The 18,478-nt window shown below is 55.2% G+C and overlaps 1 protein-coding gene across 1 annotated transcript in view; it reads right to left on the bottom strand.

Moving 5' to 3' along the window:
* The window catches only part of DNM1 (dynamin 1), a 40,705-nt gene that overhangs the window by 11,453 nt on the left and 10,774 nt on the right, over nucleotides 1-18,478 (bottom strand). The window contains 14 exon segments of the mRNA XM_079113438.1: nucleotides 552-665; nucleotides 3,004-3,015; nucleotides 3,223-3,274; nucleotides 3,437-3,507; nucleotides 6,043-6,129; nucleotides 10,473-10,611; nucleotides 13,324-13,391; nucleotides 13,570-13,705; nucleotides 13,799-13,941; nucleotides 14,963-15,123; nucleotides 15,211-15,309; nucleotides 15,557-15,760; nucleotides 16,029-16,178; nucleotides 16,416-16,489. Coding sequence (XP_078969564.1) covers nucleotides 552-665; nucleotides 3,004-3,015; nucleotides 3,223-3,274; nucleotides 3,437-3,507; nucleotides 6,043-6,129; nucleotides 10,473-10,611; nucleotides 13,324-13,391; nucleotides 13,570-13,705; nucleotides 13,799-13,941; nucleotides 14,963-15,123; nucleotides 15,211-15,309; nucleotides 15,557-15,760; nucleotides 16,029-16,178; nucleotides 16,416-16,489 — 1,510 coding nt within the window.

Raw genomic sequence — 18,478 nt, 5'->3', positions numbered from 1 at the left:
CATTCTTAAAGGAGACCAGCAACAGGGGAGGGAGGTGGCCGGGGCTTCTGGGAGCCCTAGTGGGCTGGGAGGTGTCTTGCGGGGTGGCCCTGTGGGGCACCCTCGCTCCTTGCCCGTTGGCCTGGGGGCACCACGGCCAGCTCCCTTGGACATCAGGGGCCTTGGGGACTGGGGTGCAGGGGTTAACCGCCTGTCTGGCAGCTGGACTCGTGTGTCATGGCCTGTGGGGGCCATGGAGGAGGCGGCACGCCCTGGAGCGAGAAAACAGGAAGGCCACTGGGCCGACGGGTCAGGGAGGGGCACCCAGCACCCCTGCCCATCCTCTCCAGGGCGCTCGGCCCCAAGCTCCCCCGTCCTGCCAGGCCACCATCTCCTTTCACCTTGGATGACAGGACTCCTCCCTCAGAGCCCGGTGTGTCTACCCATAAGTCTTTTATGGGGCTTGTTACAACCCTGTGGTGTGGTGTGGGACACTCCAAGTGTGGGGCAGGGTCTGAGTCTGAGTCTGGCCACCTGCCTGACTTCTTGATGACCCATGGACCCCGACTCACCTCGTCGTCCTTATACCAGGAGAGATTCTCAGCGGTCAGCACAAACCAGTACTCCTTGGAACCCCCCTTCATGATGCCAATGTTATTGATGGTCAGCCAGCCCTTCCGGATGACCTGGACCGGGAGAGGCACGGAGGTCAGTGGGCTGGGGCCGGGCTTCCCCGTGGAGGATGGGGTAGGCAAAGAGAGGCATATAAAGCCCACCCCCACCAACTCGTGGAGGCCCAACTGGTCAAGGAGGATGAGGCCAGACCTTCCCTGGTTTGAACCACAAGTGAACAGAGTAGGAGACAGAGGAAGGCAGAGGTCAGCTCAGGATGAGGAGCCTTCTGACAGCCAGAGCTGCCTGAGCAAAGGACTGGAGGTGGTTGGGAATGAACTCCCTGTTGATGTAAGTGTGAAGAAGTTGTGACTAAGTGGGTAAGACAACCTCAAGTGTCTTTTAAGTTTAAGGTCTAATCTATTCTAAAACTTACTTCTGACCTCAGGGACTTTGCACATGCCATTGTTGCCTCTGCCTGGAAAGTACTTCCCTTTCCTTTACATTTACCCTTTGGGTATCAACTCAGGATTTGCATTCTTAAGCAGGCCTTCCCTGGCCCCCAGTGTAAACCAGGATCCCTATAATAATCTTTGATCACTCTCCTAGGTCTTCTATAATGATGACTGCAATTTTAATATACTGTGTGTGTGTGTGTGTGTGTGTGTGTGTGTGTGTGTGAGAGAGAGAGAGAGAGAGAGAGAGAGAGACAGAGACAGAGACAGAGAGACAGAGAGAGATAGAGATTATCTGTTGATGCAGCATCCTCTGCTAAATTGTGAACGCTCTTGCTCATAAGTATATCCCAGCACCCTGCAGGATTCTTGGAAGACAGAGCATGATCAATGAAAATCTGTGGCATGAATGAATGAATGCCACACTAGTACGGTTCGAAGAGTCTTAGGCCCCAGGCTCCCTGGGTAGGGGAAGGGGCTGAGCCATGATTACCCAGGCCCTCTTCTTAGTAGGGAAAGCTCAGAGTCACAAACTAAGGTCCCTTCTCATGAAAGAAAGCAGCTGTTGCCAGGGCTGTCCTGAGCCATTGCTGCAGACGAGGGCCTGTGAATGCCACTCTAATGGCAGGGTCACTGTTCGAGAGGATGAGAAAGCTGCTTCTCCTCTGGCTCTCACCTCTCTGCTGCATCTCTGAGCATCCAGAGAAGCCCAAGGAGGCCTGGGGCCTGCTGCTGAAGCCTGTGAAGCCCTCCTGGGGCCCTCCTCACCCATCGGGCTTTCTTGAGAACCTGGCTAAGAAGTCAAACCTCACAGCCAAGCTGAGGGGAGATCACAGCTGTCCTGGCAGGTTAACAGGGACATAAGAGACAGGTGTCCACCAACTCTTGTCCACCCTACCAGTCTGGCAAGGAGCCCTGCCTGGTCCTGTCACTCTCTTTGGAACTGAGTCCATTCCATATCCCAGATCTGACAGGCAGGTTGCCACCCTGCTCTCTGCTGACCTGTAGCCTTTGTCCTTTCCTGGCCACTCCCAGCCCTGGACTCTTTCCTGCATATCCAAAGCCCCTCTCTGGAGCCGCAGCACCAGAGAACTCCCTCCCTACCTGGGGCTTTCAGAGGCCTTGGCTGGGCCTCCTGCAGGCCCAGGTCTCCGAGTGGCAGGGGAGGTTCTGACTTCTGTCCAGGGACTGGCATCAGTGAGTTCTGGCTCAACTGCACTTTCCTACGACATTGCATCCACTCATCCCTGTCTCCTACTGAGCATCTACTATGCACCAAGCAAGGGGCTGGGCTGAGGCTTTCATGATGAGCAAGACAGACACAGCCCTCCCCTTGGGCCTGGGAGGGAAGGAGACATTGAGGCAATAATCACGCAAACACTGAGGTTCTTACAAGGAAACTACAGTTTTGGGAACCTATGGGGAGAAGTGCTGGGGCTCTAGGGCTTGTGGGTACAGCTCGGGTCTAGCAAGAGGTCCTGAGGAGTGGTCTCTGCAGATGCCTGAAGGCCGGAGAGCAGGAAGCCAGGTGAGGAGGGACTCGCCTCTCAACTCTTCCTGCATCTCTTTACTCAACTCTGTTGAAGGTGGCCGTCAGCTTCCTAAGGACATGTCTCCCTCATATCCACTCATCCAGCATCCACCCCAGTATTCACCCGCCCATCCCTTCATCTGGGTGCACAGATGTCGCAGGACCACCTTCTGGTGTCGGGCTACCTGCCCACATGGTCTAACTCTGCCTGAGGCGTGCTGGCTCCTGCACACTGATGGGTGGGTGGATGGGACTGTGTGCAGCTAGGCCTTCCTCAGACTGTGAGCAGGTGTGGGACACTCATGTGCTGGTGTGTGCAAGTGATTCAAGCCAAGGGTGCCCTCTTGCCCCCTGCAGACCCCCAGTACCACAGGACCCCTCCTCCCCCTCACTATGCAAGCCAAGAGCCCCAGTCCTGGTACTCACCAGAATCTCATCCTGCAAAGAGGTAACCATAGCAACCACGAGAAGCATCGGGGAGAGAGGAGAGAGGGTTACTGAGGCAGAGTGGGATGCTTGTGGCTGGCAGATGACAGGCTCCCTGGCCCCCGTAGGACCCTTCCCCTCAGGGGAGGGGGGTTCTCAGAGCTTGGCGTCCATCCGGCACCCTCCATCCCTCCAGCTGGGCCGCCGGGACCCACTCACCTGGTTCCCTGAAGCCTTCTTCTTGTTCATCTGGTTGCTCCTTTGCTGAGCACTAGAGGAAGGAGGGAGAGGGGCTCAGAGCTTCTCAGCTGCCCTGCCCACAGCGCAGGGGCCATGGAACCCAGAGGGCTAGCCCAGCAGGCCTGGCTCTGTGTCTGCACATGCATGCCTCATCGCACAGTGTGTCGCTTTGCTGCTCAGGGAGTGTACTCACTTGGCAAAGCCTATGAAGTCCTCATGGTTGGTATTCATGTAAGCCAGCTCAATATCGATGAGAAGCATGACCTTTGAGGGCACCCAGGTCAGCAGCAAGTGAAAAAGACACCACAAAATTTAAAAATGGATGACCATCTGGGAGAAGAGGACTTGAAGTACATACAGAACGTTAGCATCCATGAGAACTAATAAAATGTCCCCAAATTAATAACAAAGTCCCTACAGTCGATGAGTGAAAGATAAAACAAACACCAATTAAACAGCCAATAGTCAAATAGTCATAGCACATGAATGGATAACTCACAGAGGAAATGCACACCATCAGTAAGGGCATAATGAGGATGCCTGCCTTCGTTAACAGAGAAATGGAAGTTAAACAAGGGGATCTTTTCTTTCCCCTTTTTTTTTTTTTTTTTTTTTGCATTGCTGGGGATTGAACCCAGGACCTTGACAGGCAAGTAGTCTACCAACTGAGCTCTATCCCCAGCCCAGGAGATCGTTTCTTAACCTACTAAATAATAATTACTGATAACGACCAGTATGGGCATTGCACTCTTAGTGGAAGTGAGATTTTTTTGGTGGTGCAGGGGATTGAACTAGAGTCTCACACATGCTAGTCAACTGCACTACCACTGAGCTCTCCTCCCAGCTCTGGTGGTATAAATTAGTCTCGCCTCTTGGAGGTGATTTGGCAATATTTAACACCAAAATGTACATACTCCTTCAGATGGGCTCATCAATTGAACAAAGACATAGGTACCAGAGTGTTGAAGGTAGTTTAGTTTTTTTTGTTGTTAGTTGTTTGTTTTGAGACAAGGTCTCACTATGTGATGCCCAGGCTGGCCTTGAACTCCTGGTCTGATGATCTTCCTGCCTCACCTCCCCAGTAGCTGGGACGACAGGTATGCACCACCGTGTCTGGCTGTAGTATAATTTGTAATAGAGAAAAATTATGAAGAAGCCAATGGCCATCACAAGGTGAAATAAATGATGGCACTCTACACAATGAAGCAGTCTGCTGCTGTTCAGAAGAATAAGGACAATTTCTAGGACCTGCCCTGGGAAGACACTAGCCCAGGCACATATTAAGTGACAAGAGATTGGTGATAAAGGCAGCTTTGAGGATGCAGGCTGTAGGCTCCAGCTTCCACCTGGCTGCCTCCTGTGAGCCTGGGGCCTGTCCTCACTGAGCCTCAGATTCTCCAAATGAAGTGTTTTGCCTTACAGGACTGGTGTAGGCACAATGAGGTGAGGCAGGCATGTGCCCAAAAATGTGACAGGTGCTTCAAGATGCGAAGTGCCAAAAGTATCTTTAGAGAAAAAAGGCAGGACACACAGTGGGATTATGGTTCTTTAAGACAAAGGTGCAGTCTGCAAAGTGTGTGTGTGTGTGTGTGTGTGTGTGTGTGTGTGTGTGTGTGTGAGTGTGCACACCCAGGAAAACGCCTGGGTGGTGACACACCAAGCTGAGTGGGAGGGGAAGAGTGAATGGAGGTGCACTTAATCACTTCTATACCAATTAAATGCTTTATTGGGTACTGATCACCTTCAAAGTTAAAAAGAGACTAATAAGTATTTTTAAATGTAACATCAACAGCAAACATTGGAGTGACTGGAGACACACCATGGTGGAGGAGATGTGAGGACAGGAGTGGGAAGTAGGAGCCAGAGATGAGTAGACAGAGGGGCGACAGAGGTGGATCAGGAAAGAGAAGCAGCCTTTGGGCCTTGACAAAGCGGTGTAATAGGCCCTGCGCATCGCTCCTCCTGGCTCAGAGCAGCACCCAGTGACCGTGTCTGCGAATGAGTATTTGATAAAAGCTAACATAAGAGGAGGGGTTGACCACAAGGAGTATAAGGTGAGCCCAGAAACCTCCAAGAGAGGCCTAAAGAGAGACGACCAGAAAGACAGAGTCCCGAAAGCTGAGAAAGCCAGACTAAAAAGAGAAGCACGTGATGGGAACGTAAAATGGTCCAGTAGCTGTGGAAAACAAGATGGTAGGTCCTCAAGAAACTAAGCATAGAATTACCATGTGATGCAGCAATTCCATTTCTGGGTATCGACCCCAAAGAATTGAAGGCAGGGACTCAAACAGATATTTGTACATGCGTCTTCATAGCAGAATTAGTCACAAGAGCCAAAAGGTGGGAAACAACCCAAATGGATAAGTGGAATGTGGTAATATGTGGAATGGAATATTATTCAAGTATTAAGAAGGAAGAAGATTCTGGAATGTGCTACAACATGGATAAACTCTGAAGATCTGATGCTATGTGAAATATGCCAAACACACAGGCCAACTACCATGTGATTCCACGTAGGAGGGGCCTCGAGTAGTCAACCTCATAGAGAGAGAGGAGAAGGTGGCTGCCAGGGACTGGGGTGGGGGAGAATGGGGAGTCAGTGTTTAATGGGGCGGAGCTTCAGTTTTGAGAGATGACAACAGTTCTAGAGATGGCTGGGAGTGACAGCCGCACCATTACGTGAACATCGGTGGCTTTGGTGTTATGTGTAGGGGAGAGGGGCTGAGAGCAGCCGCAGGCCACTCAGAGACAAAAAGGCCAGGAACCAGCGCAGGGTCGGGAGCTGGGGCGCAAGCTCACCTGCTCCTTGGTGCGGCCCTCACGTTCCCGGATGTGGGTGGTCACGATGCGCTCCATCTCCTCCCGCAGCCGAGGGTACTGCTGGAGCTGGGGAAGGGCGGAGGCGAGAGAGCCGCGTGCACGGGGGCCATGGAGGGGCCGTGAGGCCCACCAGAGTCTGGGGCCCCAGGGGCGAGGGGAGGGAGGCCAGGCGGGAAGAGGGCCCTGGGTCCCAGGAAGCTGATGGCACCAGGCCATGGCCACCCCTTCCCCCAAGTGTGCCTCCCAACTGGCAATTCGGAGGTCTTTCTTCCTGGTTCCAGGCCCTCTTTGGGGCCTATTGGGGCAAGTTCTGAAGGGAAGGGGCAGTTCTGGTGGGGAGGAACACCACAGGAACCAGCCTGCTCCCTGGACAGCTGCCATCTTGGAGACTGACCTGAGGGAAGGAGGCCTTTGGGGACCATTAGCTCCCTAGGTGTGCACTGGCCTTGGGACTGCCCTTGGCCTTCCTAAAGGCCTGGAGGGACAGCCAGGTGGGTAATCAGGTGAGGAGCAGCCTCCAGTCCTATCCAGGAGGAATTGGGGGAGGGCAGGGCCCACGGTGCCAGTTGGCCTCCTGAGTCAGGCTGGGCACAGGCAATGCTCCTTGTCAGAGCTGAGGAAGGGGGGCAGGGTTTGCAGGGGGAAACCAGCAGTCACACCAAAGGACATGCGGGAGCCACAGGCACAGGCATGCGAGGGCATGGGGGACATGCGGAGGTGGGGTGCCAGCAGCATGAGCAGTACCCCGCGGGGGCCTGACTGGGCCCTGGGCCCTCTTGGTAAAATCCACCCAGTGCTGCCTCCCTTTGCATGCACCTGCCTGACACCACGGTCCCAGCCCTGTCTGCCCAGCTCCCAGCTGGCAGCCAAGCTGTCTCTACCCCACTCCTTTGGGTAGGAGCTCAGCAGCACCCATTTTCCCCAGCTTCTCCAAACTCTCCCCTCTGCTTGTGAGTCCTGTCATCTCAGCCACCCGGACAAGGGCCAGGTGATTCATTGTGCTGCAAGTGGCTGTTGGACGTAAACTCTTCCAGAGAGCCTGCCCCAACCAGACCACTGAGAGCGGAGTCGGGGGTCTCCCTGTAGCACCCAACCTCCCTCATCCAAATGGGCAGGAGTGGAGGGGGGCCAGGCACACCTCCAGAGCTCAAGGAGGGCATGTGGAAGGAATGAGGGAATGAATGGAGGATGGATGTCTTTGTCCTTGTCAGAGTGAGTGGGCGGAGTCCTTGGCCCTCTGGCTTGTGAACAGCTCTTTCTCGGGAGGGAGGGTCAATGAACTTCTGATGGTGGGGCCCACCCATCCTCCAGCCTGCTGTCTGTCCTCCCCATGTGAGACCCAGGTGGGCAAAGCTAAGACCGCCCCTTGTCCCTCTTCCCGTGCCTGGGTCAGCCCCCTCAGATCCCCGTGTGGGAAGAGAGCTGGGGGTTTGGTGTGCTTGGGTCACAGATGATTCTGAGGGCAAGATGGAGGCCAAGGAGCCGGGAGAGGGGCAGTCAGGAGAGGCAGGAGGGTGGGGAAGAAAGCAGTACCCTGGATGCCAGCCCAGGAAAGGCAGTCGTGAGAGATGCCCAGGGCCCACTCTCCTGTGGCTGTGCCAAGGGTGTGGCCAGGGTGGCCCAGCACAAGGGACCTGGGGAGGACCAGCCTGAGAGCAGGGACTTAGACACACCGCTGGAGGGGCCCAGTGGACCCTGCTGCCCCTCGAGGCTCAGGGAGGGACCCCCAGTCCTCAGAGTCTCTTGGTCTGGACTGTGTCAGTCTGTGGACTGAGTCATCACCACTGGGCCTCTGAGGTGGTCCCCGAGGCTCCCCCTCCCAGGGCAGCGGGGAGGGGGCATGAAAAGGAGGGAGGAGGGAGCATTTTGCCAAAGAGCATGACCCGTCCTCCCACCGACTGCCTGGATGCTTCTCAAGTTTTCCACGTGTCACTGAGATGGGCAGCCTCAGCCCCTTGGAGGGTTCTGTTCCTTTGAGCCTCTTTTTCCATCCTGGCTGCCTCTGAGCATTTCCAGGACTTCCAGCCAGTTTTTGAAATGGAACTTTTCTCTAGTCCCTGGCTGAGCAGGGCCGTCAGCCTGGAGCCCACGGGTTTAGCGGTCAGGGATGCAGCTCCTGGAGCCACAGGGCCCTGAGTTCAAAGCCAGCCCCTGCCTGCAGGTCTCCTCAGAAAGTGACGGGCCCACCCTGAGGCCCGGTCTCTCTGTGCATCAAATAGGTGGTAACGCGGCCTTCCCTCTCAGGACTGCTGAGAAGACGGAGGAGCACGCCCTGCCTCCAGCAGCAACCTAGATCTCATTCAGACACAAGATGCTGCGTTCCTGCAGGGCCAGGAGCAATTAGAATTAAACGTTTGTCAAACCTCTAGCAGGAGTGGTTTGCTCAGCTTAAAAACTTGGGAAGGAAAAAAAAAAAAAAAAAAGATAAAGATAAAATAGGTGAGTTCTGCCAAATAAAGAAAAAACAATTACTGTCCATTAGGCAAATCAAAAGGCAAAAATATTATTCTCCTCCTTTTAGACCAGTGTTCCTTTCTGAAGTTTTTGTTGGTCAATCTTTCCACTCGGAAAAATCATACAGGTAACTGCAAAAGATTTGAACAGAACTAAAATTTGTAAAATAGAAATAGAAAGATTACTATGTTCCTTGCCTGCTCACAAAATAATGTTTAGCCATTTGGTGAAATTTTACCATCCAATGTACAGTAATTTTTCCAAAATACTATACACATTCTTCTCTGAAACAGTCATGTTTTCCCCAACAGGACATTCTGGAGGGATCCATGGCTACAAACAAAGACATCTTGCCCTTTCATAGCTGTGGCCTTCCGCCGTCTGTGTGGTACTTTACATATCACTGATCCTCCTGATGGGCATCTGGGTCATTTCCAAAATTTTACCATTTACAATAATTACTGCTTTCCTTTTGGAATTCAAGTCTGCAAAATGTTGTACAGTTTTTAAATGTTTATATCTGGAAATCGGCCTTCTAGCAATATAGAGGAAGGATAATCTTAAAGAATAATAATACATCTTCATGTACAAAGATGTTCATTGACAGGTTATTTATGTATAATATCAGAAAACTGGAGACTACCTAAATATTTGGTAACTGGAAAACCACAAGAAACCTACTCAATAGAATCTCGTGTTTCTATTCTCAATGTTTCTATGGACCATGAATTAAAATTCCAAAAAATGTATGTTATTAAGAGAAAAAGCAGACTGCTCATATATTTCCAGTATGGAATATGTGAATAAAATAAACCAATATGTAGAAAAAAGATCTGGAGAAACAGCAAAGTTTTTGGAAGGTAATTGTGCGGAAGTTATCAAAATAACTGCTCATCTTCTATTAACCAGGTCAAAAGAAGAAAAACAGAAAAACAGGAAGGAGTTAAAGCACACTAAAGGTCCGCCAGTAGGATATTGAGGAGAGATCATCCACGATGCTGCAGTGGCGTGCCACCAGCAGGGGACCAGTCTCTGTGCAATGACATGCAGTTCCACACCCCGTGCTCAGTACAAAGGAACCAGGGTGATAATTACTGAAAACTCGGACTCAGGTGGCGGCGTACCCACCCTGCAGCACGGGGAGCTTTTTCAGACCCAAGAGACTGGGCTTTATCCCCGAGACTGGTTCAGGCTACTTGTGGGGCACGGGTGACACTGGAACTCTGGAAAAGTCCCCGCAGGCAATGAACTCTTTTTGTGAACCCCTGGAGGGTCTGCTTTGGATGACCTGGCTAAAAATCCTCAAGATGCTCAAGAGTAGACAGATAGGAAAAAGGCATCTAAAGGATCACAGACAGCTCAGAAGAGGCCAGCCCTGCCAAACACGCATGGGTCACCGCAGGGAGTGATGCCATATGCTTTCAGGCAGATTGGTTTTGAGGGACTGGGATGGTTCCCTGACCCCAACAGGCTCTGATCCCAGATCCCTTCCTAAATTGGAATCCCCTTCTGCTTTTCCCTTCTGAGACTGTTTGGTCATTTGTAAAATGGGGATAACGCTACCCACTTCTTAGGGCTGTTGAGAGGATTAAGTCACACACTAAGGGCAAGCCCTGAACCCAGTGCGTGCACACAGTAGCTGCTCAGTAAACAGCCTCCGTTTCCTATCATCCTTCTCATTCTAATGGGTAGAAAGGGTCACTGAGGACGCTTGAGCTGCAGCAAAGTCCTCTGGCAGGGACAGGGGCCTGGAGGGATCATAAGCACAGGTAGACCCAGGGTTCTCAGCTGGCAGGAAACATCAGGCCAGGGATCCCCTGGCCTGCATGGGTGTCTGGGTCCCTGTGGGGAACCAAGAGGCTGCCAGTCTGTTTGGCAGATGGTTCTGCCCACGGGATACCATAGCCACAAAGAAGGGACGGCCAGGCCCAGCCCCTCCCAGGCGGCCGTCGTACCTTTTCGCTACACTTTCTGATGGTGGCCGTGAGCTCACTGACTACCATGTCCACACACTTGATACTGGGCTCTTTGAGCTTCTGCACCTGCTTTTTCACTGTGGCTTCAAAAGCGAGGTCAGGAGTGAAGAGGCCCGTCCTGCACCCAGGGAGGAGGGGTCAGGAGAGGAGGGGGTGAGAGCCAAGCGGCCGGGCTCCAGGGAGGGGCAGGATGGCACAGGCGTGGGAGAAGAGAGAGAGACACCGACACAGAGAAAGAGAGAGAACAGAAGACAACGTGAGCAAGGGACCCAGCCCTCCCTACCCCACCCAGGATCGTGCCTCCCAGGTGCTGCCAGGATCCCCCAGGGCTCTTCTCAGGGACCAAGCCCCTAGCCCATACAAGATCCCTACCAAGTTCAGACCCTCGGCCCAGCTGCTCCCCAACACACACACTCTCCTCAGCTGCTCTAAGCCTCCTGCTCTTGTTTCTCTAGTTCCACTTCTGTCTACAGCCTTGGGTCCTTCTAAGGAGCTGACCCAGGCTAAGACAGGCTAGGACCCCACCCACCCATCCTACTTAATGTTAGGATTCCCAGTGCTACCTGCATTGGCTTCATCTTAACTTCTCTACCTCTCCCAGGGCTGCTGAGTCTAGCTGCCCAGGCTGTGCACTGCACAAATCTAAGGGCCTCCACTTACATAGACTGTGATACAGATGAGGCCTCCCAGAGGGCAGTGCAGGAGTCTGACCTCTGCTGTCCAGCTCCCTGCCCTACTCCTGCCACTCTCCTCAAGGGGCAACCCCTACCTCTCCTCTAAAGGGGCCTGGGGAAATCAGTTCCAAAAGACAGAAAGAGAGAGAAGAAAGACAGAAAGTGGAGGTGGTAGTAGAGGGGCCAGGGCGGCAGTGGGGGGAGGGAAGGAAGGGAATGGCTAGGGGCGGAATCAACGAGCCCCGGGCTTGGAGTCCAAAGCCCTGGCCTGGCAACCGTTCTGTCACTGTTGGTTGACATGACCTTGGGCGAGTCCCTTGATCTCCTGAGCCTCAGTTTTCCTGCTGTGAAATGGGAGCCATCCCCCTGCACTGCCCTCCTCGTGTGGTTCTGTGAGGTTCAGATGACGGGGCAGACGCGAGACAGGTGGGTCCCTGGAAGGCTGGATGTGCATGGGAGGGCCTGAGGGAGGGTGGCTGAGGGTGAGAAGATGAAGGAGGACAGTAGCGGCCGTGCACCTGGGGTTCTGGGCCCCTGCACCCCTCTGGCTCCCAGGATCCCAGAGCAGTGCCCAAGAGGGCCTGGGCCTCAGCTGGCTCCTCCGTTTCCCCAAGACCCTCCCTGGAGCCTCCCAAGATGACTCCACCTCTGTGGGCAGGAAGGGGGCTCAGGGTCTCCTCCAGCCCTATGTCCTCTGAGCTGGGGGAGCTCGTGGTGGCTCTCAGGGTCAGTGGCCAGCCACCATACCAGTCTCCCCAGCTGGAGGCCGGAGTGGGTTCCCTCTCCTGGCCTGTGTCGCCTGCCTCCCCCACCCCGCTGAGGTCTGTACATGCTACCGAGGAGGCAGTGGGGGACGTGGGGGACTGGGGAAGGAGTGCGTGGCAGCAGTGCAGGGCGGGGACGGAGCGGGGGCTGGCCTGGGCGAAGGGTTACCTTCTTGGTGCACTGTCTAACGGTGCTGATTAGCTCCGAGATAACCATGTCCACACACTTGAGACACGGTTCTCGGATCTTCTTCACCTGCTTTTTCACAATGGTCTCAAAGGCCATGTCTGGGGTAAACAGCCCCGTTCTGAACGCCCGGAGCAGGAGAAGGGCACAGTGTCACAGGCCAGCACCTGCCAGGAGTGACAGGCCAGGGCCCCTCCCAAACCTCTAAGCTGGACTGGGGGGCCTCCCACTACCCTCTCTGGGCCTCAGTGTCCCTATCTGTAAGATGGGTGAGGGGATTCGAACGAGGGGCTTTCCCTCCATGCTCTCTGGGGGCAAGACAAGGGCTGATTGTGTGTGTGTGTATGTTCCGCTTCCTCTTAGGTGGTCCTACAAAAAGTTCTGAGGCCAGAGATGGTTTGAAAATGGCCAAACTAGGTTCTCCTTAAGAGCCACCCGGAGTGAGCGGCTTGGCCGATGCGCACATCAGCATGTGAATTCTGAGCCAGACCTTGGAATTTCTTTTCCAGTTCCATTCCTGTCTACAGCCTTGAGTCTTTCTAAGGAACTGAAATGAGTCTGCACCAACACAGGGACGTTTCAACATTGCTGCCTGGCACATAGTAGGTGCTTTACATGTTTCTGCTGAATGGAGTTGCTCAATGAGCACAGTGCAGACCTGGGTCTCTGAAGCGGGTGTGAGCTTCCAAGGAGCAGTCTCCCTCCCAAGCCTTCCTGCTCCACAGGCCTTGGCTGGCCTAGGGGCAGTGGGCGAATGGGTGAACCCTGGGCTCATGGGAACAGGGGAGGGTGTGGTGGGTTGAAGCTGTGCCCCAGGCCCTACCCAGTGGTGTGGGCACCTTTGCTCAGTAACCTGGCTAGGACTGGGCAGAGATTCTCACCCTGGGGAAGGGGAGGGGATTCAGCCCTAGAGGGTGTTTCCCTGGCCACCTGTACTCTGGGCTCTGTGCCCTGTTTCCAGACCCTGCTACCAGGGACAGCACAAAAGGCCAGCAGATTGCAAGGAGTGTGGTGGCTCAGGCCTCCCATTGATCTCCCCTAGCTGAAGCCTGTTGAGCTGGCAGCTAGAAAGTTGGGATTGAGGGGATTAGGAACCAGGACTCTCAGGTCCTTCCTGAGGGAGGCCACTTCCTTGCTCTCTGCCCCAGAGCTAGACCCCCCCTGCCTTCTGAGGTTCAGCCCCCCACCCTGGACCCAGTACGTGCCTAATGCCATGGATATTCTTGATGGCATAGCTGATCTCCCTTCGAAGCTCCTTCTCATCAAACTCCATCTATGAGGAGAGGGGGGAAAAAGCTGGTCAGGGCCTCTCCCTACTACGTGGGAGGCCTAGGCAGGGCCCTCGCCACTTCCAGGGCTGGACACCAGGGCCTCTGGAGAGTTAAGCAAAGTCACACACCAGAGTGTCCTGGGTGGGAGTGGGGACCCACTCCTGGGGCTTCCTGTCCTACCTTGACCAGCTCGAAGGGGAAGCGTTCGTGGAAGATCCGGTTAATGCGGGCTCCCCCAGACAGTTCGTAGGTGTCAATCTGGTCTCCAGAGCCCTCGATGCGCTTCTCAAAGTCCACGGCGAACTGCTGGACCATCCTGCGGGAAGAGAGCGTGGTATGGCCCAGTGGGGGGAGCCCTGGGGTCCTGTGCTGAGGAGGGTGCTGAGCGTTTGGGGCAGGGACAGCTCACTGGAGCAGGGCCTTGGTCTTCCGCGCCGGGTCATCAGGGCGGAAGTTCTTGTACTCCTCCACCTCCTTCTCGATGGACAGCAGCTGACTCTGTAGCTTGTTTCTCAGGCCAGGCAGTGTGTCCCGGATGTGGTTCGTCAGTTGCTGGGGGTCAGGGTGAGGAAGAGGTTAAGGCCACAGGTACACACCCAGACTCCCAGAGGTCCAGGCAGAAAGCAGGATGCCAGGGGGACCTGTGGATGTGGTGAGCTGGACACTGGAGGGGGCGGGCACGGTGCCACCTAGGGCCGCCCTGCCACCAGAACATAATCTGCCTGCAGGCAGGGCTGGTAACCCCAGGCATGAGCTCACAGAGGTGTATTATTTGAATTAATGAGTGCATAACTCAATTTTCAATCGAAACCAGAAATTGGGATTTATATTTGAAATGACCTGATTTCCGACTAGTTTAATGTTGTCAGATACCATGAAGGACACACCAAATGCCTCTGGCGCAGGGGAGGCTGAGTGCTGCCCCCTTGAACCCCCGAGGTTTCAGGCCTTCAGGTAATTCTCAAGTTGAGACGCCCACGCTCGCTAGGTCCCCCCACACTGTGTCTTCATAACGACCCTTGAAATAGGCCCTGGTCACCATTTCCCCATTCCCTGGATGCAAGGATCCTGGCTCAGAGAGCTGGAGAGTGTCTCAGTGGGAGCTTGGAACCCAGGGCGCTGGCTCTCCCCACTGCCTCCTTCCTGTCAAAATGCACACAGCCCTAAGTTCTAGAAGCCCCGTTCCAGATGAAGAAACACCCAGGGAAACCCCTGGGGTTGCTGGCCATGGTCACTAGAAGAGTCTCTCCCCATCTTGGAAGAACCAAGGTCTTCAACTGAGTACATGCCAATCATGGCCCCCCAGACAAGCTCCTGTCACTGCCACCCTCCACACGAGGGCTTGGCCTTCTCTATGTCCCAGGAGTTCCGGGCTTCCCCATGGAGGTCCCACACAGGACCCAGGCGCAGAGCTCTGCCACTGTGGGCTGAGGGCAGCCTGCTCTGCTTTTCTGGGTGTTTGTTCATCTGCATGATGGGGGTACTCACCTCTGCCAGTCACCCTCGAAAAACACTGAAATTATTCTCTTCTCATGCTGGTATCCCCAGGCCCTATCCTGGCCTGTGCCCCTACCTGGTTGAGGACCTTCTGCAGGTAGGGTGTCCCCATGCGGTCAGCCAGGTGGCGGTAGGATGGGTGGGAGAGAAAGAACTTCCGCTCAGCAGCCAAGGCAGCCGTGATGTCCTTCTTGCCATCAATGTCCTTCTGGCTCCGGTTCACCACCCCAATGTAGCCTGTGGGCCAGTCAAGGTCAGGGCGGCCAGCCCTACCAGGTGGTGGCTGAGAAGGGCAGGGCAGGGGGTAGGTCAGTGGTGGCCCACCTCTGCGCAAGGGAAGCAGCTTGTTCTCCAGCACGTCCCGGGCATCTGTGCCCTCATCCATCAGGTCCAGCTTGGTGATGACTCCAATGGTGCGCTGACCTGGGGGTGGGCAGCAGGAGGGCAGTCCTCATCCCGACCCGCCCTCGGGAGGAGACCCCCAAGCCCACCCACCCTGCTTCCCTTCTCCCTGCCCAGCCCCTCTCGGCTCCTGGCCTCCCCTCTTAGGTTTTCCATAGAGATGTTTAAAAGCCTAAACCGGATCCCACCGCTATTCTACCTAGACCCTCCAGGGGCTGCCTCTAAACTAAGTCGGGCCTTGAGCACGGACTGCCAGATGGGAACCTACCCTGGGGGTCCACCTCCTTGGCCACCTTGAGGGCATCGGAGTTGGCCAGGTCGGAGTTGGCAGGGGACACCGCCAAGATGAGGCAGTTCTCCTTGGTGACGAACTGCATAAGCATGTCTCGGATTTGGAACTCGATGTCGGGAGGTTGGTCCCCCACGGGCACCTTGGTCATTCCGGGCAGGTCCACCAGGGTCAGGTTCAGCACTGAAAGGGACGACAAGAGGGAGGGCTCAAGGCGAGGGGCGTGGCCGTGGGCGGGCAGCTTTAAAGGACAGGGCCCGACTTACGGGACCCTGGCGGGAGCCGGGTCTAAGGGGAAGAGCGGAGGGGCTAAGCGAGGGCGGAGGCGCGCGGGGCGGAGTCTGCAGGAGCCGCGCCTGCAGTAACGGGGAGCCAGAAGGGGGCGGAGCCCAGAGATGGGCCTGGGGGCGTGGCCAGGCAGAGACACTAGGAGGGCGGGGCCAGGTCTCACCGTGCGGCGAGTAGACCCGCAGGTTTATCGGCACCGGAGAGATGCCCTTGTTGGTACCGGTGACCCGATCGGTCTCGGCCTCGATTTCCAGGCGCACCTCCTCGAAGTCAGTGAATTTCTTCCCCTTGCAGTGCAGGAACTCCGCATATTCTGCTCCAGAAGCGGGTAGGGGAACGGAGCAAGCATCACAGTCCGGAACCCACGGCGTCCCAACCCCACCGACCATAGACTCTAAACACTTTTATCTCCACTGTTCAGACAAGGAATCGAGGCCCCAAGAGGGAACGACGCCCTTGCTTGGTAACTTTCAAGTTCAGTGGAGAGGCAGCCCCTCACCTTGGGGACGTGGGGAGGGGGCTGGTCTGGTTGCTGATAGAGGGCATATACCTGTGGTAGCATTGACCAGCTGCAGAACCAGGGGACGTCGTGTGACAATGCCAGATCCTCGGGGCAAGAAGTCCCTGCAAGGGGTTGGGGATCAGAGGAAGGTCAAGATCAGGAGTACCCGTTCTGTGGCTAATCTCCCCAAAGTGCTGACCCCACCGCACCTTAGAGCAACGGCTTTAGGCCATGAAGGGTTGATGGCCGCCCAGAAAAGAGGAAAACACCCTCTCCCAAGTCCCTTAGGTCACATAGTTATGCACCTAAGCTGTCAGGGGACTACACAATCCCCTCAGATGGCTCTTAGACAGGCCCGGCGTTGGTTCAGAGCCAACCCAGACTGCCACTCAGCCTGGGAGAAACTGAGGTATGGTGGCCTACATGCCTCAGTGTTCAGTGGCCACAGAGTGGATCCTGGAAAACAGCCCTGCACCTCGCCCCCTTCCTTCCGCTGTGGGGAAGGGCAGCATCTCACTTCCCCTTCTCAGGCCCCATATGGCTGGGGTTGAGGACAAGGCGGATGCGGGAAGGAGGAGGGAAGGGACAAGAACTCAGACTTTGAAAGTGCCCACTGTGTGTCAGCTGCTTTGTGGGCAATATCTCTGGAGTCCATGCAGAAGCCTCAGGAGGTAGTTGCTATTACTATTCCCATTTTACAGATGAGGAAACTGAGGCTCAGAAATGTTCAGATTACACAATCAGTCTAGCGCAGGAGACCCTGGGCTCAGATCTGTTTGACTGTGTAGTGAAAGCTCTCTGTTCTCAGCTCCCATGGACCTAGCCCTCTAAGGGTCGGGATTGAGGGGTCGCAAGTCACCTGTCTCCAGACCTGACAGTCCTGTCTGTATCTCAGACATCTGCTCATGCTGATGTCAACCCAGCTGTCCTTTTGGCTGAGTCTTCAGGGTGCCAGTACTCTGTCCTGTCAGCTCTTCTGGTTCCCCCACCCTACCCCACCCCTGGCAGACACAAGGGTGGAGGCCTCTGCAGGAATCAGGCTGTCAGCATCGGTAGTCATGGGATCCCCAGGACCCCAGGAAGAGGGAAGCAGGCCAGAGCCCGAGGGACTGTGGAGCTGCAGCCAGCCACCTACGTCACTGGGGGCGCATGGAGATGGAGGAGGGGAACACACAGGGCTCAGACAGAGCCAGGTCTCCTGCCACCAGCCCAGGGCCTGACCCAGATTCACAGGGTCTGGGAACAACAGATAGGCCCAGGGCTCCCAGGTTCAGGGGCTCCTGTTGGAGCCCTCACCTGAGCCACCTCTGGGAGGTGCAGGAGCCAGACACTCTAATGGGAAAGGAGGTGGGGACAGCTTCTGCATTTTTAGGTGCCAAGCAAGTCCATTTCATTCCTGCCAGACTGTGAGCTGCAGGAGGACAGGCCAGCACTTTCTCTCTGTCAAGGAACCCCGTGCTCAGATCCCAGTATTGCAGAGGCACTGGAATAAGTTCTGAGTGAATCCCAACTCCTCGAACATGCTCTGATAAGGAAATTGCCATTTTACAGATGAAGCAGTTGAGGCTCAGAGAGGGGAAGTGACTCATTCACACAGCAGAGCTGGGATTCTCCTGGGAAGTCGCTTTTGTTGGTTTCGTTTCGTTGGAGTGATAAGATTCAAATCCAGGGCCTTGCAGCTGACAGGCAAGTGCTCTGCCGCTGAGCCGCCTCCCCAGTCCCAGAGCTGGGATTCAAACCGAGTGCGGGCTGGCCCCTGAGCCTGGAAATGTCCCCCATCCAACCATGTCACCCCCTAAATCCAAGGAGCCAGACTCGCCTTTTTATGTAACTTGATTCAGTCTGGTCTGTGCCAGGCCCTGTGCTGGGCCCTGGGGACGGGAGATGATGAGTCAGACAGCTCCCACCCCAGGCGCTCGCAATGTGGCGGAGGAGACAGGCAAGTAAACAGAACGTGCAAGTCTGCGCAGCCTGCGCTGCAGTGGTGGCTGGGCGGCATGGGGGAGAGGCTTATTGTGCGGACATCCTGCCTTTATCTCCCCTATGCATTACTCAGTCACTCCTTGCGGGGACAATCCCTCAGTTCTGGGGGGCCCCAGGACTGTGGAGAT

Source organism: Sciurus vulgaris, assembly GCF_902686455.1.
Source record: "Sciurus vulgaris genome assembly, chromosome: 15".
Lineage (NCBI taxonomy): Eukaryota > Metazoa > Chordata > Mammalia > Rodentia > Sciuridae > Sciurus > Sciurus vulgaris.
Note: the sequence above shows the minus strand (reverse complement) of the source record. Positions and strands in the feature narration are given on the sequence as shown.